Genomic DNA, 24845 nt, shown 5'->3' with positions numbered 1-24845 from the left:
GAACAGAAAAGAGAAGAGAAAGCTGGAACAAGGTAATAACTAACTGTATTTGTACTGTTCATAGCCTTAGGTAGCTATATTTTATGTTCCCCAACGAACAAACTTGTTCTATTAGATTTTTCCACCACTTAGATCTAAAATTGTAAGCAGGCGTGATGATGGTGATGTCAAACACAAGCAAGATAAAATAAGCATTAGGTACCTGAAAAACCACGACTGGAGATACTGCCCAAACATAAAAAGACAATTTCTTCTCACTTTCACCACACAAATAATGCAACTTAAGCTGACAGAATCAAATTCCACCAAAAGTAAGGAAAAAAGGCGAGCCATCTGTGCTGTGACAGCAATAAAATGGCCCAATATTGAAATGCAGAAAGTTGTAATAGAGGTACATATTGACCTTTATTTCTCTTTCAGCGGGTAGCATGAAGTGTCAAAGAGTTATTGCTTTAATATCAGCTGAGATGAGGCCATTTGTTGTGGTGCATGTGTATCCAGGAAATCGCTGCTCTAACCATGTTTTTAGAAGCACTTTGACACTTTATTAAATCTTCTTGATGCTCTTTCAGTACACGATGGTCTCTGCAGGCTGAGTTAGCTGCCATGTAGGCTAGGCAGGAAGCTTTCTGAAAGAGTTCCTCTTTAAGTAAGCCAGTGTTATTTCCAGCTTGACCCAGCCCAAAAAGGTCCAGTGCTCTCTCTGTTACACTGCTATAGCTAAACACAGTTCTGCTACCTTTAGAAATTATAGAGGGAAGGATAAGAACCACAGACTTTATACTTCTGGAGATGTAACCATACAAACATTTTTTCTAAAATTAGAACTAATCACCGCAGAGAAAGAACTGTAATTCTTTCAAAGTTTGTGACAAATAGTGACCAAACCCAGGATAATTTCCCCTCATTTGGCTGAGACTTTATAAATCATCTATCGGGTTTTTGAGGCTACTAACTCAATTAATTCCAGTCCTGCTTCCATCTGGATTTACAGAGTACCAAAGGGGGCACTGTCAAACCTTGGCTAGGAATTAATTACTCTAATAGTTGTAAATTCTACGGCAGTCAGAGTCACAGAATAGTTGTGCTTGGAAAGAACCTCTGGAGGTCATCTAGTCCAAACCCCTACTCAAGTAGGGTCGCCCAGAGCCAGTTGTCCAGGACCATGTGCATGTGAGTTTTGAATATTTACCAATATGAACACTCCACAACCACTCTGGGCAACCTGTGCCAATGGTCAGTCATCCTCACATTAAAAACGTTTCCTGACATTTAGAGGGAAAGTCCTGTGTTTTGGTTGTGCCCATTGCCTTTGGTCTTGTCACTGGGCACCACTGTTGTCTTTATACTCTTCCTTCAGGTATTTGTACACACTGATAAGATCTCCCATGAGTCTTCGCTTTTCCAGGCTGAACAGTCTCAGCTCTCTCAGCCTTTTCTCACAGAAGAAATGCTCCAGTCTCTTAACCATTTTTGAGGCCCTTTGTTAGAGTCTCTTCAGTAGCTCCATCTATCTCTTTAATGATTTCAAAACAAATGTTTCATTCTAGTTGATAACACGATAGTACATTCCTGAAATAAATAATTTTCAGAATCTCATCCACAGCTCAGATTGGTCATTTACAGGATTCTTTTCTTTGCACAGACAAGGAGAGCCAATTGAAGGTGTTTATTTCTAGTCAGTACCATATTTTGGCTGCCACGAAAGTGGTTCCAAACCCAACACATTTAGGATTGAAATAACTACATTAACATAATTAAGTCAGAACCTCTGAAATTAACTTTTTGTAGGAATGATTTTTATGAAATAGGTTGGAACATCTACATTTTGTAAGAAACTTATCTTGATAGCGTTCCTTCAAAATTCTCTGCAGGAAGGCTATAAAGGGGAAATGAAAAATGACTCTAACTGGAAGTAATTCTCCATCACTTTTCTCCTCATTATGAACGTCACTATTGCAGCAGTACATATTGTTGTATTAATAAATAACCATACACCCACCCCCACTAAGCTTTGTAACTCTCTTAGGAATAGAATACATTTCCCCACATAGGGAACTCTGGAAACAGTTAAAAGCATGTTCTTGTTCACAGTGGGGCAATCCTAGTTACATAAATGGGGTTGCACTAGAATAAGAGCAAAATATGTCCCCATTACCCCATACATGTGCCATAACAATTCATCCAGCTGTTTGTTCACCAACACAGGAGGACAACATTTTTTTGTGATTTACCCTACACAACATTGTTAAAATAAAGAGTTACGTGGAACCTGATTCAGAGAATATGACTTCCATGAACTTACAAGTGAGCAGCAAGACTAACTAAGAACCCAAGGAAATGCAGAAGACTAATTGACTCACCTGGATGCTGGGCGGCGAACGATTTTTTCGGGTCGTAGTGGTCGCCATCGTAGTTGTGGTTTCCATGACTGTAGTAGACATTTCCGGTGGCACAGAGGTTGTGGGTGTTGTTCCCAAGATGGATGGGACTTCCCCAACGAGTCGGACACTTCCATTGATTTTAATGTTGGGGTTGTTCTCCGCTGCCATGTTCAGCACTTTCAAGCCATTGTAATAGAGACCGGAGAGCTGGCCTTGAAAGAGACGCCCTCTGTCCTTCCCTCCTATGGCTATTTGCGCCTGGGTGTTGAAGATCGTTAACTGTCGTCCTAGTGAAGGGGGGTGAATAACATTATTGCCAGACATTTCCTTCACTTTGCATATTACACTGAACCCTGGTCAGAAATCACATACAAAAAAGAAGTAGATTTATTTTTGGTAGTGATTATGATGACTGTAGAGAGACAGTATGGAAATGTACTGCCTAAAGATCATTAATAAGGAAGATAATCCTGAAAGCAAGAACACCTAAAACCCCATACTTCAACATCCACTCACACATCAGATGTCTGGAGGAGCTTTGACTCAAAAATTTGAACCCACTCTTTTAGACTTGGACCCATTTTAAACTACAAATAAGACTTCATTATGTGGCCATTTTTCTACTATCAATTCAGATTACAGTACCTGTCAGGCTTTAGCCTATAAATAAACCTTCTATTTTGACTGTTAAAGGATAGAATTAACTCATAGAGATACTTTTATTAACGCAATTGTTTTAAGGGGTGGCTTGAAGACAGTAAAACATCAGAAAAAACTGATACGGTGGTAGAAGGATTGAGTAGGAATCTTACGACAGTATCAGCCATGAATTTTCACCTGTAAAGTTTGTGTTGTGAAGGCTCACAAATCGAAACCCAACAAACAGCAAATGCAAACATTTGTGATGTCTCTGAAAGAGCAAAGCTTTTGAAATAGTGAAGATAACAGCGCTCCAGACAGTTAAGTCCCAGAGTGTCTAATGTGCGACTCCTCTCTTACAGATGGTGAAATTCAAATGGATGCAGGTTATGTGGTTTAGCAAGGTCACACCTTGAGTGTTAGAAGTGGTCTAATATCATATGTAATAAAAAATGTATTTACTAAAAATAAATCTAGTAACAATTGCCAATTCACCTAGGCTTGCAGGATGCTCACATCACATTCAGCCTGGACTGCCCTATAAATACTGTTTATATCTCAGGCTGCACTAGTTGACCATGTTAAGAAATAAATTGCTTCATGAAGTGCAAAGGTAGTGTCTATAACTTCACTATTCCTCAGAAGATTAGGGGCATGACACCTGGAATTTGTTGAATTAGCAGACAATCAGACTGGACAGAGCTCAGAAGAATTATCAATGCAGCATCAAGTCAATCATCATTCAAATATCTTATTGTGTTTTCCCATTTTTATGAAGTTTAAAGGACATGTTCCCATCCCATTCCCACTCTCCAGTTCTCATTCACCATTTTCTCTGTCTAGTCCAAGCTGATAAGAGGTGCAGAATGCCACCATGTAGCACAGCACAAGCTATAACCCACTGCTCATTCCTTCACAGCCAGTGGTTAGAGTAGATCAAAATATGAGGGGGAGCTCACCAATTTTGGTGGTCGTCGTGACGGGTCTTGAAGTCAAGTGGTGATGCGGTGTAGCATCATCTTATGGTGACAGGATGGACCACGGGGAAGAGAACGGGGACAAGAGAAGAAATGTATCTGAAAGTAGTTCTCGTCCCCAAAGAGGGCCCTAGCTAACTAAGTAACAGTGTATGGACAGGTGTAACATACAGACATGTGGAGGTGGGCTGCACATCCCTTGTGCTCCTCAGCCACAGATTTGTAAATGAAAAATTAGGACTTGATCAGGGTGGAGTAACTGCATTGATGAAGAAATGAAAAATAAAAATGGAGGGTATCCTTCCCCTGGAAAGTGTGAAACACCTGATGCGATATTCTGCATCTCAGGAGGTTTTAAACTTGCCAGAGGCAACATATGTCTATTAAAACATCAACAAACATGCACTGAAGCCACACATCCTCAGAATGTAAACAGAGCCTTTATTCTTGTCTATGAGGAAAATAGAATCCAATAACAGTATCTGTCAAGATATTCAGCCCTCTTAGCCCAGCTCCTCTCTGAGTTAGAGGAAATGGCACTGTACACTGTAGAAGGTCAAACTCCTTTCCCATACCATGTCCTCAGAGTTTGCTTTTCTTTTTCAGTCCTGTTTTGCTTTCGATTTTTTAATGGATATGCTGTAAGATCCTTACTACACCATTTTCCCTTCCTCTAATATGTTCCCTCCCTTTAGCACTATATTTCTGTCCGTATTGTCCCTGCCCTTATGAACCCAGACATGTCACTCACCTCTATTCCCTCCTTCCTACCTCACTCATGATAAGAATGCCAAAAAGTAGAGGTAAGATGAGTAAAGAACAGGGAGTTATTTCACTAATTTTGAGATGTTATCCCTGAAAATGGATGGAAGGTACTGACAGTTAAAAGTTTATTTCCATTTCCATTCCTTTCTTCCTTTGATTCAATACTGAATCTTTGTTCATCTTTTGCCAAAGGGAAAAGGTGGAAGATAATGAGAATGGAGGATTTTTACTGCTCCTGGTAAGAGAGCTCCCCAAACCAGGAGAGAAAAGGCGCTCTCTCGCTTTTACTGGAGGATTACGACTCTCCTCAGGATGTCATCTATTCTAACTCAAGCTCATAGCACACCTTTAGACATGTCTGTCATATCTCTTGCTTTATTTTTAAGAATGAGGAGTTAGTATATTACGGTTAAAAAAAAGTCCATGTTTCCAATTCTGGGCCTTCACCTGCGTCTTCAAATTTTGAAAGAAAGTGTACACCAAGGAGGTGACCCCATTCTAGTAAAAATGGAACTTGGATTGTGTGTGGGATCTTCATTGTTTGTTCAGTGGTTTTCTAGACCAGGATTCATGCACTGCACCATATAGTTAATGCTACATGTAGCATTACTGCACTGCTACTAGAACTGTGTTTGCTAAAAGAACAATCACTTGTTGCAGTCACCTACTGGAATTCCTCATTCTTCACTCTAAGATGGTGTACATCCACATGAATAAAGAACACAGGGAAATGCATATGGAATGAGAAAATAACTGTTGAGAGAATATACACTTAATTCTGTCACCGTATGTCTCTTCTAATCATTTTTTGATTATATTGATTGGAAGCCCTTTCTTCCTCTAAGTAAAATTTATTTGGCCACTGAATTTCATTCAGGAACTGTTTACATTAGTAAATTCTACTAGGTCTGTAAGGACTGCAGAATTACAGTTCTTTTTTCCCCCCAGAGAACTCTTCCTACTGCTATTTTAGTGTCATACTAAAGATAAATTATGACCATATTTTAAGTTTCTGAGGTGTTTTTTAAATATTTTGAATAGTTCAGTCTCTTGCTTCTTTGTTTGCTCTCTCATTGACTTCTTCATTTGGAAAACTGAATTACAATTAAAAATATCGCAGAGAAATCTTAGTAAAGTGTAACTTTGCTGTAGCACTACAGAAAAGGGCCTGATCTTGCAAATCCTAATTCACACTAATAGTTCTTGCTTCAAAAGTACAGTCACTTACATCAATGAGACTTTACAGGTAAGAGAGTTTTGAATAATTAAGAACTTCTGGGATCAGTCCTTTTGATGAGATGCTTCTGGGTCTTTATTAGCACATCCAGTTGCAGAACAGGTAACATCTGTGCCTTAGCAGACACCAGGTATTCTGCTAAGGAAATCTGCTGGATTTATGGCTACTCAAGTTGAACAATCTAAGACTAATACTTCTTTTTATATTCACATACATAATCTCAGTGAAGTTAATAGCATTTAATATTTTTCTCATTACTCATACAATTCAAGACTGTAAATCTAGGCTCCTCTTAAAAATATTTTCAACTAATTTATAAAATTTAAAAGCCCCCCAAAGCCAGTAATGATGCCACTTCAGAAAGATGTTGTGTTATCCAAGAATGAACTATTTCATTATTATGAATAACACAGCAGTGGTACCAAATGTCAATTAAAAAGTGTTTCATCTTACCTCACCCGAGCCAAGAACTCATATGGGCAAGACAGCTATTCTATATGCTGCCTCTCTGATGAATCTACTCCTCCATCCATCAGTCCATCTCGCTCCATTTTGATAGCAAGCTACCCTTTCACTCATCATCTTTATAAAGTCTTCTGATAGAAGGTTTCCATGTTACTTTAATTGTTAGATGGATGACCAGATGGATGAGCAGATTGGTGAACAGCTACATAAATCACTCATTCTTATAATTTTTTAATTTGAGTGGTACCTTAGTCGCTGAAAAAGTCTACGTACTTTGGAACGAAGGAACAAAGCTATATTGTCTCAGCTGTTACACTGCACAATGTCATTCCCTCACACAAAGTGGGAAGACTGAATTTCCTTTCACTTTAGTAAAAACATGGCTCTACCCTTCTAGCCTAAAAACATCCAGTGCTTTGAGAATGTCTGAACAGTCAAATACTGTCTCTTTTAGACCCTAGTGCACGTGTGATTGTCTTTTAACAAAGCATCAATATCCACAAAAGGTAGACTTCAGTTCAAAACTTCAGGATGGCTTACAAATGGAAGTGCCTTGGCATGCTTTTAAGCTCAAACTTGGAGAAGCAGTGACATAAAATAAAAGATTTGGTAGAAAACCAAAAAGGAAAAAAAAATCAAAGCAAACCCAAAACCAAACCAAAAGAAAACAAAGGTGAGTTTCTCAAGCACACGAATTGCATCAAGGAATTAGACATGCATCTGTTTTAACAAAATTAAGGCAATCATTGTTTTTAGTGTTAAAGGGACTTTAGCAATTCAGACTTACCAAAATTATTCTCTTTTTAGTGTTAAATTTTATTTATCTATTTTAGTTTGATCTTGTAAATTAACAGGGCAACCCACTGAGACTCAATAAGCATTTTCTGTTTATTGCTACCTTAAAATTTATTTAAAAATTAGCTGAATTAACTGTTCATAAAAAAATGGTGGTAAAAAACTATTTCTTTTTTGGTTATACAAATATTTTTGCCTTATTTTCAAAATACTTTAGCTTTAGATATAAACACTACACCATTGTAGACCAAACCTGAAAAGAGAGCAACACTGTCAGCTTTTGTTGAAGTCAACAGGAACTGAGTGTGCACAACACTTTGCAGGATCAGGCCCTTCACATAAAAATATTTTGAGTGTATTTAGCCACATCCTCTCTGACCTTAATTCATATTGGATAAACCAATTTGTTAATTCAGCTGAGGTTAGAAATTTGAAACAGAACATAAATTATATTTTTCCAGTCCTACAAAAGATTGGTTTTCCTTCTTGGAAGATGTGTTAAGAACCATAGTCTAAATCAGCACAGAAAATGCAAGATCTGAGTTCAAAGGTCACCCCCTTCTATTAGCACTGTTTTCATTAAAAGGAAACAAGAGAAGATTGTGTTCTGCTTTTTCTAGATTTCAAGGCAAGGAGTTAGTTACAATGATTTTTTTTTTTTTAATGCCACATTTAGTATAGAGGGAGAAGAGCTTCCTGACTTAAACTCCACTGTATTACCAAGAGCCTAGTCCAAACCCTACCAAAATCAGTAAGTTATTCTGTTACCTTCAACAGGCTTTGAAATGGGCTCTACATCTAAGACTTTTTTTCCCCTCCAAATTCCTGACAAGAAAACGTTGTTCTGACACAAGCCTCATTTCAACAGGTCATGGACTGTGTGCAGAACTTTCATTCAAACCCTCTGGACTTATTCATGTTAACAAGTCTTTTGCTGAACTGAGGCCAATTACTCCAGGCAAACCCACTGCCTGAGAATATGTTAGGGAAATATTTGACCCATAACTTAGACAAATGCATCATTTGAGGGTTCAAACTGTACTCCAGACAGAACAATCATCTTTCTCTGTCTCCCTAACTGTAATTTAAATGAAAATATTAAAAAATGTGGTTTTTTACAACATTTTTTAAAATTGTTTAATTATCTTAATATGATTAGGAAATACATAGCCATAGTGGCTAATCAGACTCATGAGAAAAAAAGGAACTTAAAGGAAGTGGTTTAACAAGTACATTTGAAAAATCTCTTAACAAAACTTCAATAATAAATATATAAATGTATCTTAAAACCAAATCAAAGTAGAAAAATCATGCAGTGGTTAAATTGCCATAATACATGTTGTTGCTCTTCATTCTTCTTCATTTGTTTTTTTTTTTTTTTAAAATGTCTCCTGAATTTTCGCTTGTTTTTTTGTCATTACTATTTTAGCAAGCTTAGACTTTCGTCCCTTTAACTGCATTTTAATAGCAATGTATTATAGCATGATTTATCAACATATGGCAGGTGGAAGCTGACACAAATTATAATGAAAATTAAAACAGTCATTTATGCAGCAGGCGATTATCATTTAAGAAACATTTATTTGCAGGCTTTAAAAATGAGAGTTTAGAATCAAATGAGTTTAAAATGAAAGTTTTAATGACTGTTACCTTTTTCCTGCAGCCACTCCTCTACAGGCCGGTTATATTTGAAGGGGATTTTCTGTTTTACCATTTGGAACCGTTCACTATCAGTGTTGCCTTTAAAGTTTAAAAAACAGCTTAAAAACAATCTGAAAAGTCAATGAAATAGTTAAAACATCCTAGATTTTTTTGGTTTTTTTATGACCTTATTTAGCTATAAATAAATAAGTGCGCATGTATGTACATATATTTGAAAAGAGAGAGATTTATCTTTAGTAAAGTGGAGAATAGTTATGCATCCAATCGCCTGAGGTTCTGGAAGGTCGAAGAAATTAAATCCCATGAAAAAGATATCTCAGATTCTCCTCAGAGTGTTTGTTTATCCAAATTGGTTAGAAGGCATGTGTAATTTGTCTGTGATGTGAGACCTTGAGTGAACTCAGTGCCATGAGCTAAAACATTTTGATCAGGCTCTAGATCCGATTGCATAAGGATATGGCACAAAATGTCAGTCACGGAAACACACAGTTAGTAGAAACCTTCTCGCACTAGTAGAAGACACATGTTAGGACCAGAAACCCAGTAAACAGGAAAAAAGAAAGGAAGAAAATATAGGAAATTGATGCTGAAAGGACATAGTAGAATTAGTTTAAAAAAACCCCTAAGAATGGGAAGACAGACAGAAAAAAAGGGAAGTAAAATTTAAAAAGAGGAAGAGCTGCTAATTAAGGATATGTGAAGACTTGTGTTCAGTTACCAAAGACTTGGGCCTGTTGCCAGAATAAAGCAGAAGCTTAAAAACTAATTTAAATAAAAGCAGAAATAATTAGCCAAGATGTAAATTCTGGCAAGTGCAGTTCCATTGTTCCATGTTGATGGATAATAGAATTATCCAGTAAAGTGAGTTTAGGAGAAAAGCTCTTATTACTTGTACACAGAGGATAAGGATTCACACAAAGCCTCTGTCCAAATTCCCTGGCTATTAGAAAATTGTACAGGTCAGATGGGTTGGGACAACCTCTAGTAGAAAGCAGCAGCTCAGTTTGACAACGTTAGGAGTGACAGTGAAAAAGTGCCATCATTCTTCTTTTTCATTTTCTTCAGCTACAGTCCCTTTCTGTGTCATTCTGGTTTTTGCTTTAATTATTATTTTTACAAAACCTTTTCAGTCGGATAGGCATAAAAAGAATGTGTCTTTTACAAGCATCATTATAATACTGTAGAAAAAGGAGTAAGCCCCCAGCTTACAGGAGGAATGCTACCATGAACAGAAGTTAAGTGATCGGTTGTGCTCCAATATATGTTTCAAATAAATGGCAGCCCAAGAGTCAGCAACTGCTCTGCACAATTTGCAACACTGCCTTTAAAGTCCCACATATAAATAACTAATGTGGCTTCATATATATTTGACTTTCTGAAACAGATGCTGTAATCTTTTTTTAATGTAAAGACAGACCAATAAAGACAACTCCATTCTGCAAGGAATATACCTAGTAAATCTCGTGTGTTCGATAATCCTTACTGCATCACTGTTGCTCAGAAATGCTGCCAGTCTGTATGAAGCACCTGCTGACTACAGCCATGCTCTCCAGCAGTATCTTGTTACTGCTTTCTGAAACAGGTGAGAGGCATTATAGCAACCCACCAGCTATAATCCCAAAAGGATTCACATGAATCGACCTAAGGTTAATCATCATCTATATCTCTGTAAGATCAGCGGTAAAGAAAACAGTAATTCAGATTTGGGTTAGTATCTCCAACTACAAAGATGAACATTTAGGAGCCTTGCTGCTTATTTGGGGCAATCAGTAAAACAAAGCAAAAACATTTAAGAACAGCTTTTACTGGCTCAATTCCTTATTACTTTCCTGGAAAGTCAACTTTTTACCGTTCTTGTAACAGATTAATTGTGGGAAACTGCTATTCCCCTTCATAGAAATATCTAATAAAGCACCAGCTGACACATACTAATGTTCTAATTTCTCTGTTGCACCTCAGATGCCTGCCATATACAATTGGTTACTTGGATAAACTAGAAGGAAAAGATAAAATATTGAAAATGCTCTCTATCAGTAGTTTATCAAATCATTTTAAATAATGTACTGTGGTGGCTTGGAGTCACTCACAGACATTAAGTTACCTTAAGTACATTCCCAGCTCTCATAATTCATATCAGCACCAACAAAAAGTCAGTTCTGTACTTCTATGAATACAGATTCCTAAACAGAAAATTTGAATCATATTCAGTGCAGGGTCCAAGAAAAAAATTGATAAAGAGCAGCTGAGGTAATATAAACAATAAAATCAAACAAAAAACCCTACCTAAAGCTAAAGAGACAGTAATATTAACAAAACAACGATATTTTATCTGTTTATTCATAATATGCTGATGACTAATATAAGCTGAGGCCATGCAGATCAGTTGTTTTTCCACTTTCTTAACCTAAAGGACAGTTTCTTTTCTTGCAAGTTCTCCCATCATTTAAGCCTAAGGGAAGTTTTTACTCACTGGACAATGAAGCAGACTCTCTGGTTTGGGGAGAACAGAAACAAAATTAAGTCAAGCTCACTACAAAACCTATTTCTTTTTTAAGATCAGTTAACAAGGCACTCAGTTTATCCATTAGACCTTTTCTCAACACACTTATCCATGCTCACCAAACCAGCTAAGTCTCGTAAATGCAATCATAAACAATCTGCATCTCCTTTAGGATATTTTTGTTCTGTTGCAGTGTGTCTAATAAGAAAGGAGTACTAGGTCCTGAAAGATACTCAGGAGGCATTTCAATGGCACTTAAAGACCTAAATTTCTCTGTCAATCTAGACTTGAACACTTACAGAGAGGCTACTACTACATCTATATTGCATGTGATAGAGAAAGATAATTTCAGTAGAAATGGAGGCTATTCCCCACTTTATAGAGTGGACTGAGTTAGGACTACTGGTTGGATGAGTGCATTGATATAATATTGATGGGTAAGCACATTTTCCATAGTCCCCAAAAAATTCTATAACACTATTTCCTAGCAACAAAAAACTCCCCTGGCTTCATTTGGTATGTACATAAGTAACCTTTTACTGGTGGCAATGAGATCTTTTTCAGAATAAAGGAAGTTCAAAGGAACCCCAGAGTAAGCCAGCATGGAGTGCCTCTTCCTCGATGTGGAAGGCTGACTGTAGAAGGGAAAAAATGTAGAGGACTGAAATTTCTCAGAAGTAGGGCACTTGACAAGAATAGACCAACAAGATCAAGGTAAAAAACGAAGTGGGACAATCAAAGAAGACATGACAATGAAAAATGGATTTCTTATAATATAACTCTAGACCTTCAAGAAAGACAGAAACGACAACTATTCCCCACCACATCTTTAAAAACTTATTTTTTTTTAAATCAGGTTTAATTTAATTTTATTATTCTTATTATTATGCAGATATATTCAGTAAGATTAAAATATATATAAAAATCATACCTTTAAAAGCTATGAAAAATTGAAGGGCGTTAGAAAATTCAAATAGGTTTAAATTGCAACATTAGTTTCTGATCTATTTGTTTTGTTTTGGTTTTAAATTTTATTTCAGACATAAGTAAGAATGATTTATAAAACATGTGCATGAGAATGTGTTCACTCATATACCCAGTTACCACAGTGAGTTAAAGAACAATTTTTTCATTGTTAAGTGCTGAGGATAGCCATTAAATATAACCACTATAACAATACAATTACTAAATTAATACTGACTTTTAAAAAATAAACACAGCATTTGATATGAGAGTTCAAAAAGGAAATATCATGGTTTGCAACACAAAGTAATATAAGTTCAACATGAAGTAAGCCAATTGGACCTCTGTAACCAAGACATGATGTTATTAAGGGGCGTTCTTGTCCATCTTCATGCACAGAAATTTTCAGTAACAATCCTTTTGTGACCTCGATGCAACTCCTTTCTGGAGCTGAATGATGCACATATTCAAACAACCCCTTCACATAACTAATGTAGATCCCTTCCTTTTTCTCTTCGAGTCCAGCTCTGATTCAAGGCTGTACTTCAGAATAGAATACACAGGATAGAGTAATTTCAATTTATCTTAGAAAATACTCTTACTCCCATAATTCTTCTGCATTCAGAATCAATGTGGGTCTCAAAGGTCTGCAGGATATAATTTTTTAGATTTAAATTGTGTTGATTAGTTTTGCTACTTGTGATTTACTAAATATTTTTCCTCCCATAGGTTCTAGCTGCTTAAGAATAATACTCAAGAATAAGATTCAAGTACCAACAGGAACTGCTTATTTAAAATAAGTTTCCTCCTTTTTCCTTCAACTGCATAATAAATTCCTCTAATCAATATGACTTAGGATCTGCTCAACAACTTAGCTTCTTCTAAAGAACCATACCCCATAAATGCATTCTTTCTCCTATTTTTGTTTTTTTTTTCATGTAAAAATTCTACAGCAAAGCCAAATGGGAAGACTAGGATTTAAAAACATCTTTTGTCTTATTCAGGACTTACATTCACAATTAATAGAAATTCTGCTGCATGTCCTAAGTTTTCCAACAAACTGATAAGCAACCAGGCTCTTATGACCTCAAAGGTTTTAATGGTAACATTTTGAAATCTTCTGGATTCTTGAATCCTGATTAATCTGAATATTCAAAATATTTCAAATACTACAGACATTCCTGAGGACTAAATACTTTGGAGAGGAATATGGCACAAGAATTCTACTTTTTTTTGCATGCTCCCTCTTTCCCCCAAGAAAACCTGGCATCTCAATTATAAAAATCAGAACCTATTTGTTAAATGTGATCAGTTGCCAGTCTTCTGTCTTTTTTCTGAAGCCCTCTGTATCCCTGCTCCACAGACTATACAGATAAATAGATCAGATTCACTTTGAACTTTAGCTTTTGATAATCTTCAATTTAGACCACAATAAAATGGAAAAAAAATCAAAATAATTTGCTTCTGCTAATTGCTACTAGCAGTTCTCACAGGAAATACTTTTGATACAGTGCAACAGTCCAGGGGGAGACAGTTTAAATTTGCTCATGGGCAAAAGAGAATTTTCTTTCAAAACCCTTCAGTGCTGGATGATGTTTTGCTATACTGCTCATGGTTTCTTTAAGAAAACAAACAACCTTTATTGCATTAAGCTTATTTCTAAACTAAAATGGATTCTTAAGTCAAAGAAAGTAAAAGAGCAACTGAAGCTCTGAAAGATGTTGCTTCTTGGCCTAGATACAGATCATGATGATTTACTTTTTCTTGAGTGTGAAAGAGAAAATCTAAAAGGTTCCAGCAAATTGCACTGGGCAGAAAAAAAGTACTCACTTTCAGGTGGAATATTAATCCAACCTAATAAAAGTCTGTGAAGATGCTAGAAAGAATACCACAGAAAACACTCATCTGCCCTAATTTACCGTCAAAGGCTGTTCTATGAAGAGACACTACAGCAGCAACATTTTCTTCATTGCTTCTAAGTCTCTAAAAAGAATGAAACATTTTATCTAATGAGCAGTTATTAGATGAAAGGTGCTACAGTGATGCTAATGATTTTAAAAAACATCTCAATATCAGTGTTAAAGGTTTAAAATGATTCTATCTTTTTTCACATATTGTAGGTGGAATTTCAGTAGGGGAAGGGCTTGTAAGCAGTGTTTGGTAGCTCAGTTCACCCAGCAGCCTTTAAAGCCAGCTCCCCTTGAGTTTCTATGGATGCCCATAGTTTCACTCAGATTGATATACACTTAATTGACATCATGGGAGAGAAGCAGCTTGCTACAGCATGCAAAGTTTATCTTTGAAGGCTAAATCCTCTACTAACATAAACTGGCTCAGTTGAATTCAGCCCCAAAACTCCTAGAGCTGATGCTTGTGTGCCCTGGAAAAAAAAAAAACTTGCATGCATCATGTATAAGCTATCATTTTCCCCTAATATCTAATAAAGGGCACAAAAGTTTCTGAACTGTGTTTGTGATTGGCACATACTGAACCTCTTTAACCACTTCTGTTTTCAGGCAGCTGTGCTTAAAAATTACAGCATACTGAATTGCCCCATTTTCACATACCATTAAGTACATATTTTGTTTTAAATCTACGAAGTACAACTACCATTTGTTCATATTTTGTATTTGACCAGAAAATTGAGACAAGTCTATTAATAAAGGACTAGAGTATATTAGTAGGACTAGAACCTTATTCCATAAATCAGAAAAGAATAAAAACACTACAACCATGTTTTAGCATCAGGTCTATTTATATATAGCTGTTTATTTTGTTGTGTTACTGTAAGACCATATTGTGGTTTATGTTATGTAACATAAGGAATGGTTACATTAAAATCAAAACACATTAAAAATCTCTACTTAAAGTGGCTTTTAGAAAACACTTGAAATTAGTCCAAATCTGAAACCACACATGTGGCTCATACAGAAATGAAACAGGATGGCCATGAAGCTAACTGAAATAACTATGAGGCAGGTGATCTGGAATCTTTCTAACTACCACAAACTGTCTGTCCCTTTACAAATTCTTGCAAACCTTCAATTTTGCCTTGTGTAACAAGGGGTGCTATAGAAGATTAACTCAAACTTGGGATTTTACTTCATTTGATGGGATTCAAGAATAGACATTGTTCAGTTTTGCTTCAGCTCTTGTATATTATATTTTTCCTCTGTCTTCACTGTTCAATGAAGTTGCATCTTTTGCTGTTGAATTCTCATTTTATTTATTGTCCTCATTTTCCCCTTAGTCCTGGATGCCCTTGAATTTATCTTCAATTCCCTCTCATCACATTGTTTGCTGGAAGCAACACCTTTCCTTCCGTTCATCTCACTGTGGACTGGAGTTAAAAGCTGACCTTTACACTGCAACTCTCCTCAGCTCACTGCCCTCATGACAAGAGACAACAAGGTCTTGGTAACATAAGTACTAAAAATAAGAGAGAGAATTAGCAAGCAAGGCTACAACAGCAAAAGTTGCTCAGGCAACTGGAGTTCTTTCCAAGTTTCTAGTGCCTCAACCAAAAGCTTTACTCTGCTGCCACTCTATTTTATCTGATCTTTTTTAGCCTAAAAAACATGGGGCCCTAATTCAAAGCAAAGCACCATTCAGTCCAAAATCATTGGGCAATTCATAGGCAAACTAGGAGATAGGAATTTAAATGTCTGTCCGGAAGGTATAGGTAACATGGGCTACCACAACATTAGTAAGACTAAGGAAGACTTGGAGAAGTCATCTAATTCACCGCTGTACCCCAGGACAAGATCAGTAACATTTCGACCTCCCTTTAATTAGTCTTTCAATCCTGTTTTGGATACAAGAAAATGAGTGCCTTACTCTCGATAATTCTAACACAGAAGCACTATAGAGTCACAGAATCAACCAGGTTGGAAAATACCTCTGAGATCATCGAGTCCAACTCATGCCCCAACACCACCCTGTCAACTAGACTATGGCACTAACTGCCACATCCAGTCTCTTCTTAAATACCTCCAGGGATAGTGACTCCAGCTCCTCCCTGTCCAGCCCATTCCAATGTCTGATCACTCTCTCTGCAAAGAATTTCTTTCTAATGTCTAACCTAAATCTCCCCTGGCACAGCTTAATACTGTGCTCTCTTGTCCTACTGCTGGTTGCCTGGGAGAAGAGACTGACCTCAATCTCACTCCAATCTTCTTTCAGGTAGTCGTAGAGAGTGATGAGGTCTTCCCTGAGCCTCCTCTTCTCCAGGCTGAACAGCCCCAGCTCCCTCAGCCACTCCTGAGGGAGTGAAGGGTCTGTGCTCCAGTCCCTTCACCAGCCTTGTTGCTCTTCTTTGAACGCTCTCCAGCACCTCAATATCCTTCCTGAACTGAGGGGCCCAGAACTGGACACAGTACTCAAGGTGCAGCCTCTCCAGCACTGAGTACAGGGGAAGAATCACTTCCCTGGAGCTGTTGGCCACACTGTTCCTGATACAGGCCAGGATGCCATTGGCCTTCTTGGCCACCTGGGCACACTGCTGGCTCATGTTCAGCTTCCTGTTGATTAGAAAACCCAGGTCCCTCTCTACTTAGTTGCCCTCCAGCCACTCCATCCCCAGCCTGTAGTGCTGCAGGGCGTTGTTGTGGCCAAAGTGCAGGACCCTGAACTTGGTCTTGTTAAACATCATACCATTGGATTCAGCCCATTTATCCAGCCTGTCCAGGTCCCTCTGCAGAGCCCTCCTGCCTTCCAGCTGATCGACACTCGCCACCAACTTGCTGTCATCTGCAAATCTGCTGATGATGGACTCGATTCCCTCATCCAGATCATCAGTAAAGATATTAAACAGGACTGGGCCCAACCCTGATCCCTTGGGGACACCACTAGTGACCGGCCGCCAAGTGGATGCAGCCCCGTTCACCACCACTCTCTGGGCCCGGCCCTCCAGCCAGTTCCTAACCCAGCACAGAGTGCCCCTGTCCAAGCCGTGGGCTGCCAGCTTTGTCAGGAATATAATTAGAGGGCCAAAATTAGCTCAGGGAGTTTCCTGCTACTATCCCTCAACCCAGCCCCAGGAAGGCAGCAGACTTTCCTGTGGGATGGGTCCAGTCAGCATATAGGGCCTTCAGTTCCTCTCAGAAGGGAATCGCCGACTACAACTACTCTTCTTTCTTTCTTAATAGCTGTGGTTGTGATCCACCTAATAGATGGGGTGTAACCAGGAGACACTCCAGGTAGATCTTTTTCCTGAGTGTCATTTGCCTGACTCTCTGGGTCCAGGGCCTCATATCTGTTCTTTAAGGGCACCTGAGGGGGTGATGAGGGTTGGGAGGGGATTCTTTTACCTCTCTGACCAGGGACCTGTTTCCTTTCCCTCCCATCTACTTGGTCTGTTCCATCTGCTTGATGGTAGGAGGGGCAGGGCTGCTGTGACTCCTGCTGAACTTCTTTTGGGGGGGAAAGGGTGTGACTCCACCAGTCTATTTCCCTTTCACTTTCCCTAATACTTCTTAGCCTCTCTGCTTCTTCCTTAAGCTCTACCACTAAACAGAACAAATAATTCACCTGATTGCACTGTATGCAGGTGTCTTTCCCAAAACAAAAGAAAACTCAGACTAGTAAAGTGGAAGGTTAATCAAACTTTTTCAAGTATGCAGAAGAAAAAAAAGTAGTGCAAAAAATGTGTGTCAAGTCTTATTTTTTATGTGCAGATTATATGAATCATTTCAGCCCTACAGAGGCTGAGGCCATGGGCATGAAATAAAAGCAGTCTGCTTTAGTTCTCATTTGAGCTATACTGGGAAACTGTATTAGTGTACAGTATAGAGAAAGCAGTTAATAGTTAAACCTTTGTAAAAATATGAAAGAATTTGGGTGTCTAGGTTACTAGATGGCTGAGATGTTTTGTAAGGAATGTGCAAATAATTGGGTTTTTTCACTGACCAGATCCAAATTAAGCACCATATCAGGCAGTCAAGGCTAAAGTGACTATTAAAAAACAACTAAAACTACATATTGATCTTTCCATTTTAAACAAGAACAAATTTCATTCTGCAGAAGGAAATATCAAACAGAGATCAGAATAAAATCCACTGCTACTGTCCCCACATCCTACTTCTTTGATTCCCTTGTGAAAGGTCATGATGTGATTTATATAGCCCAGTGGGAACAAGAATCAATAACCAAATGCCAAAAGCACTTCATTTGTATTGACACTTTAAATTCTATTAATTCTCATTTACCTAGAGGTTGCTTATCTGTTTTCTGTATTATGCAAAAACAGGACAGACATACACTGAATCTAGATTACATATTCTGGGCTAGGCATTGGAGCTACAAGAGGGCAACTATTTTGCTTCCAGGAGCAATGTGAGACTGAAAACAGTATAACTGCCTCTGCATGGTGCATGGTCTAAGGTAAGAAAATGTGTGGCTTTATACCTGCTCCATGAAGAGTCAGTGGCTCACTATCACACCCTTGCAAAAGAGCACTGAGGCAGACAGCTAGCTTAGGTCTGACACAGCATGGCTGTATGATTAGAAAGAGCACTGATTCCTGCAGAACCACTTGGGGCTCAGTGCTCCGTGCTCCCCATTCAAGAAGGGCTCCTCTTTATGTTTATCAGGCATCACACTAAAACTAAGACTCCTTGTTGGAAGGTGCCAACAGGAACTCCAGTATCTATGTGGGAATTGGATCAGTTTCAGCAGGACTTGCAGTCTCTCCCCTAGTGCTGGCAGTGATGGAGCTGGGTTGGCTCCACTAGAAACCTTCAGATGTTTCTGGATCTCATTTCCCTGTGCACGTTCTATCAGAGAGATAATATGGGGAGTTGAATATACAACTAGAGCAGGTACAGTCCTTTCCCATGAATACAGTGCTGACCATAGGGAAGCTGCTCAGTAAGTGACAAAAATACAAATTCATTGGCCCAGAAAGATTTTCATACTCAGTGAATTGTAGAATATTTGCCATTTAAGCCCTCCAAGATAAGGTCAATCGGTGCTTTATCTCCAGTTTACTAATTGGAAAACTGAGCCACAGAGTGATAAAAACGTTACCCAAGACTACAGGGAAGGGCATCTCTAAAGCCAAGGCTGGGATTTGGGAACTTCTGGCTCCAAACTCTGTGACTGGCCTCTTCCATTTCTGACCATCCTTTCATACAGTTGCTCTGTTTCAGTCCACAGCATTGAAATCTAATGATTTTGTGCTTTCCAGTGCCTTCGGTGAGCAGGGAGAAGGCTGATGTGAATATGTGAGCCCCTTCTGTCACTGCATGTCACCATATCAACCTGGGATTACAGCTGGCACTGTTCTTTCTGCAGGCATTGTGATCAGAAAAGCACAAAGTTGTTGTTCAAGTCTCTGATCCCTCAGGCCAGATGTTTGCTCATTCTTACTGTGCACACGTGTGGATGGAAGAAAGACAGGGACAGAGGGAGAGTCAGAGAGAGAAGAAAGAAAATATATTATAACAACTCTGTTTGACCAGGGAACTGAAACAGAACTATCCTAGGAGAGAAAAGTAAATATATTAATGTCTGGGATCTCACTGCACTACACTGTCTAGCAGGATTCTGTTTAGTCTCCATATTTCTCTGCACTACATTATACAGCTACATTTTACGTACCATCAAATGACTGGGTCAGTACTAATTGGTTGGATGGGGCTCTGAGCAATGTAGTCTAGTGGAAGGTGTCCCTGCCCATGGCAGGGGGGTTGGAACTAGATGATCTTTAAGGTCCCTCCCAACCCAAGCCATTACGATCTTAAACCAGCAAAGGAGAAATGTATCAGAAATCTTTGTTGATAATGCTTATGTTTGGTACCTGGACACTCATACAATCATGGACTAGTGGACACAAACAGATGAGAACAGTTCATAATATCTGAGGATTCAGACAGCTAGGATACCCATGCTTATGAGTAGCTGTATATTTTGGCACGGAATTGTTAGCAAGACCAAGCTATCAGGATATACCTATATCTCTCAGTATGTAATTATTATTAATGGAAAATGGCATAGTGATGATTTTAGAAAGAAATGTTCTGGATGTCAAAGAAATATAAGGAAAAAACCACATGGCTTCAATCTGTTTTGCACCATCATATCTCAGGGGCTAGGACTCAAAGGCTTGTTGTAGTATAAGAATGCAATGCCAGTATTTAGGGAGTTCCCTCAGCCCAGGGGTCTTACATCAGATACCCACAAGGGTGAGAACAACTAGGCAGAAAGATACATCAGTGCCCTCTGGATGCTATATCTTGGCATACTTTAAGTGATCATTCTGACACAGAGCAAGCCTACGATTGAGGAATCTTAAAGCTCATTTCTTCATGAGTTTTAGTATATGCCATACTACCATTGTAAAAGGTTAATAGAACTTTGCATAAGCATTCACTTTGTGTTGCAAGAATTTATCTTAAAAAGAATCCTAGTCCATAGGACTAAGCTAAGAGAAAAGAATTGAGATTTGAGAATCAAGATCATAAATGGAAAAAGAATAAGAGAAATGGAGAAAAATTACAGATGCCACTAAACTGCCTAGGTTTTGGTTTGTCATCCTTTAAACTTGGCTGAGCAACGTGGTCACAATACAGCAGAGTAGCTTCTATGAAATTCCAGCCGGAGAAGAAGTGGGAGTATTTCCACATAATCATGTCTCTGTGGATAAATTAATGAGGGGAAAAAAGGAAACATTTGCTTTCCAACTGAGTAATATAAATGAAATGACTGTAGACATGATATAAACACACAGAGCTTATGTGACCTCATATTTCAGATCACAAACTAAGCATAATAATAGGGCAATTTCTTAGGAATGACATCGTTTGTGGCATTTTTTTGTTGTTGCCAAGGTGGGTTACTGTAATTCTCTGGAGCATCAGACACTTGGCTGCTCTTAGGCTCAAGAAGCTTGATTAGATGAACAAACAGACTCTGGGAGAACAGAAGAGAAAAGATCTCAAATCCAGGACAATTGGACAGAAGTGTCATTTTGACCACTAAAGCAAATTTTCTTCTGATGTATTTGGTATTCACCTGTAGATTTGACATATTGGACATCTAGTCTGATTCAGGCAGATGTAAGAATGTTGCTACACTAATTCAACTAATAGCATGCAGCAATATAATATATATATATATCTGTTCTTTTGGACAGCACTGACAAAAAGTTTTCCTCAAATGGTCAGCACTTTCTGGTGGTATTTTCTTTATCCAGGGTATAAACAAGATAAGGTATTTAAGCTAAATTAAAACTAGTATTGCCTCTGTGGCATGTATTTACATGTTAGAACAACCTTTTATGTGACTGTTACTAAGCAGTAAAAAAGACTACCACAGTAGAATGCTTCTTATTTCTTCTCCCCTCTTTCACACATCTCAAGGACTATCTGTGGGACCCTGGGTGGAAATTAGATGGTCATGGCTACCTGCATGAAGATATTATTCTGTGTGTATCCTTCCTTAGGTAAACTCCTTCTATCATTCCTACTGCTGTTAAATGATACTGTCCTGTTTGTTTTGCTTGGTTACCTTACAAGTCTTCATAAAAACCCATGCATTTCCTTCTTTCTTAATGCCAAGCAGACAGAAATTCCAGTGTTTGACAGACTGCCACTCACATGGGCTTGAGGTACTTGCTGAAGGTAAACTTGCAGCTCACTCAGACTGAATGCAGTGTGTCACAACAGCCTGGATAAGTTTTGAGAAACAAAACTGCAATAGGAGCAATGTGTACTGGAAGACACAATATAACCCCCTTTTTTTGTTGTTGTTTTCTGTCTTTCCTTTACTCTGTCTTCAAAGACAGAATTTGGAAGACAAAGAAGCTCTACAGCATTTCCATGAAATTCTTTGCGAATGGGGCAAATTGGAAATGAACCACAGCTTCATTCTTTGTGTAGGAAAGCAAAACATGAAGTACACAGAAGTTAAACTGTGAGCATCATGGCAACATTTATGTAACTTTTATATAATGCCAGATCCAATCTCATCATCCAGTATGGACATACATGCATTAATATGGGTGTTCTTGCACAAATTCCACAGTAGGTTTGTTTGCTTGTGACTTAATGTGTGTACGTTTACGTCAGTGGAGACAGGGGACCAAACCTTGAGTGTTCATATCATGTAGCCATATTTATCAGTTTTTCAACCTTATAAATATATTATAAATATATTATAAATGTTATGGCCCTGCAGTGACAAGCTACAATCAACTCTTGATTTCATCAACTTGTCATGCTTTAATCATCCCTCTTGGCAGATCTTTCAACATATGTCACAGTACTGCCTTCAAAATGTGCTTCTCCAATTCTGTTTTATTAACCCTGTCTTTTTATATGTTTTAGGCTCATTATGAAATGCAGTAAATCTGTCAAAGGCACTTCATATGCTGTCTCCAATTCATGCTGATAGGAACCATCTGAGACCTCATTTAAGTCCTACAAAATGAGAACAATATGAAAAGTCAAACCCCACAAAAACGTATATGACAAGAAGCCTGGGGATCACATTCAGCCCAGAGGTCTAATCAAAATTCAGTGCTCTTCTTCCTTACTCATTGCCCACTCACAAGGGCATTTGGATAGGAAAATATTAAGACTGCAGTGGCATCTGGCAGTACCACGACAAAATCCCTTTAGCTTGCAGATCAAGCAACGTGTCTCATTAATGACTCCAAATAGTCCAGCACAGGATCCATGTGCCCCTTCATGGAAACAACCGGAGTCAGCCAAACTTCTTATTGTTACCTTGGTTTCAGAAGCAAGTTTTCAGAAGTGAGGAGATGATAACTGCCTTGAGTCTGAGGGAAGTAAGGAATTGATAAAGGGGCAGAAGAAGGCAAAAACCAGATTTTTTGAGGGGGGTTGAGGGGTGGAAAGAAGAGGGAATGAGATATCAAAATCACTCTGCAAGAGAGAGAGCAAATTTGTGGGGGAGGAGCCAGGCTCTACAAAGTACAGAGAACTAGTGATTTTCTCTAATAAGTCTCAGTTACCAAACATTTGGAAATCACTGCAGTAGTACGATATTAGCTGTGCAGGGGTAATGTGCAGGGGTAAGTACAAACTTAGAAAGGAAGAACTTGTTGCAGTGGCTCAGACATCCTAGGTAGTTCTACTTTTAAATTTGCCTTGTTAATGTCCAATCAGCATTAGACTTTGTATCACTGAGATCAAGAGAACTAATAATCAGAATATTACATATTATTTAAAATGTCAGTGCACATTTCAGCTGAATAAAGGATAGCCTTCTCTTAATTTCCCCAGTGATGCTGTTATTAGATCATCTAAACTTATATTCTCCTTCTTGTCTAGTGCATTATAAATTAAATAAAGCAAAGTTGGGAGAGGTAATATCCCATTGATAACGGTTAAAAAATACAGACAAGCTTTAAGAAACACAAGACCTTAAAATATTACAGAGGGAGAAAACTAAAATGCCACTGATAAAAAAAAAAATCAAGAAGAACTTATATATCGAGAACCGAGGCTGCTTTTTTCAAGTGTATTGGACTGACTCATAAAGACAATTCATCTTCAGTAATTCTGCCTTGGGTATAATTGAAGACTCTAGAGGCATCACACTATTTGTCCATAATTAAGGCACTCGTATTTCCTAGAAGATTAGTGTTAACTCTGTTTCATAAACAGAAGGGTTAAGTTCCCTCATTTGGTTGGTCAGCAGGTAGCAAAACACAGATCAGAGAGAAGCTGGCTCAGTCCCCTGCTTCACTCTTGGGAAATCTACTGTCTTCCCATATCCAGCAGAAAGCCAGTGAGATGAACCTAAGCCAGCATGCACAAAGAATCTGGATGTAACCTTGTGAGACCCTCTGCTTCAAGGACAAGATGCGGATAATATATAAAAATCATCAGTCATGGGTGGGAGCTGTATGCTTTACATCAAACAAATCCCTGCTAAATTTTGTCTTTAACAACTACAACAACCACTGCATTATCTGAGGAAATTCTTCATCATAACAAGCCCTTGTGTGTTTTGTGTAATTCCTTTACAAATAACCTTGAGCCTTCTGTATGTCCTCTTAATATCTCAGGAGAGGATCTCACTTTCTCCTCCTCTCTTCCTCTCCTGCTTGTCTCCCCCTCCCCCCCCTCCAATTATCTCTTGCTGTCTTCTGGGTGGTTATGTTTAATCTCAGGATTAGGCAGAAGCCTGCAGTTTACCTTGAACAGCTTATCAGCTTCTAAGAGACATTTACAGGGAGAGAAAGACTCCAGTTTTGATAGCAGTAATTGTATTTAGCTTGTAAGATACAAAGCTATTTTTCTCACGGCTGTGAAATCACAGAGAGAGAGAAAGAAAATGTTGTTGATAAAAACTAAATAAAACCAAAAAGAATGGAGAGAAGAGGAAGAGAAGAGGAAGAGAAGGGGGAGAAGAGGAAGAGGAAGAGAAAGGGAAAGGGAAAGGGAAAGGGAAAGGGAAAGGGAAAGGGAAAGGGAAAGGGAAAGGGAAAG

The 24845-nt window shown here is 38.3% G+C and overlaps 1 protein-coding gene across 11 annotated transcripts in view; it reads right to left on the bottom strand.

Annotated features, from left to right (window-relative positions):
- Nucleotides 1-1221: 1221 nt before the first annotated feature.
- LOC108505488 (neurexin-3) overlaps nt 1222-24845 on the bottom strand; it is a 915200-nt gene continuing 891576 nt past the window's right edge. For 5 of the 11 annotated variants that reach the window (XM_017831546.1, XM_017831545.1, XM_017831541.1 and 2 more), the window contains exons 15-18: nt 8913-9002; nt 3983-4042; nt 2364-2671; nt 1226-1572 (exon numbers count right to left, since the gene is read on the bottom strand). In XM_017831546.1, coding sequence (XP_017687035.1) covers nt 1528-1572; nt 2364-2671; nt 3983-4042; nt 8913-9002 — 503 coding nt within the window. In that variant the 3' untranslated portion in view covers nt 1226-1527. Of the gene's footprint in view, nt 1573-2363; nt 2672-3982; nt 4043-8912; nt 9003-24845 lie in introns of all 11 variants that reach the window. The other 6 variants (XM_017831536.1, XM_017831535.1, XM_017831539.1 and 3 more) reach the window with 2 other exon arrangements.

Source organism: Lepidothrix coronata, unplaced genomic scaffold (genome assembly GCF_001604755.1).
Source record: "Lepidothrix coronata isolate B3197 unplaced genomic scaffold, Lepidothrix_coronata-1.0 Scaffold192, whole genome shotgun sequence".
NCBI classification, from domain to species: Eukaryota; Metazoa; Chordata; class Aves; order Passeriformes; family Pipridae; genus Lepidothrix; species Lepidothrix coronata.
Note: the sequence above shows the minus strand (reverse complement) of the source record. Positions and strands in the feature narration are given on the sequence as shown.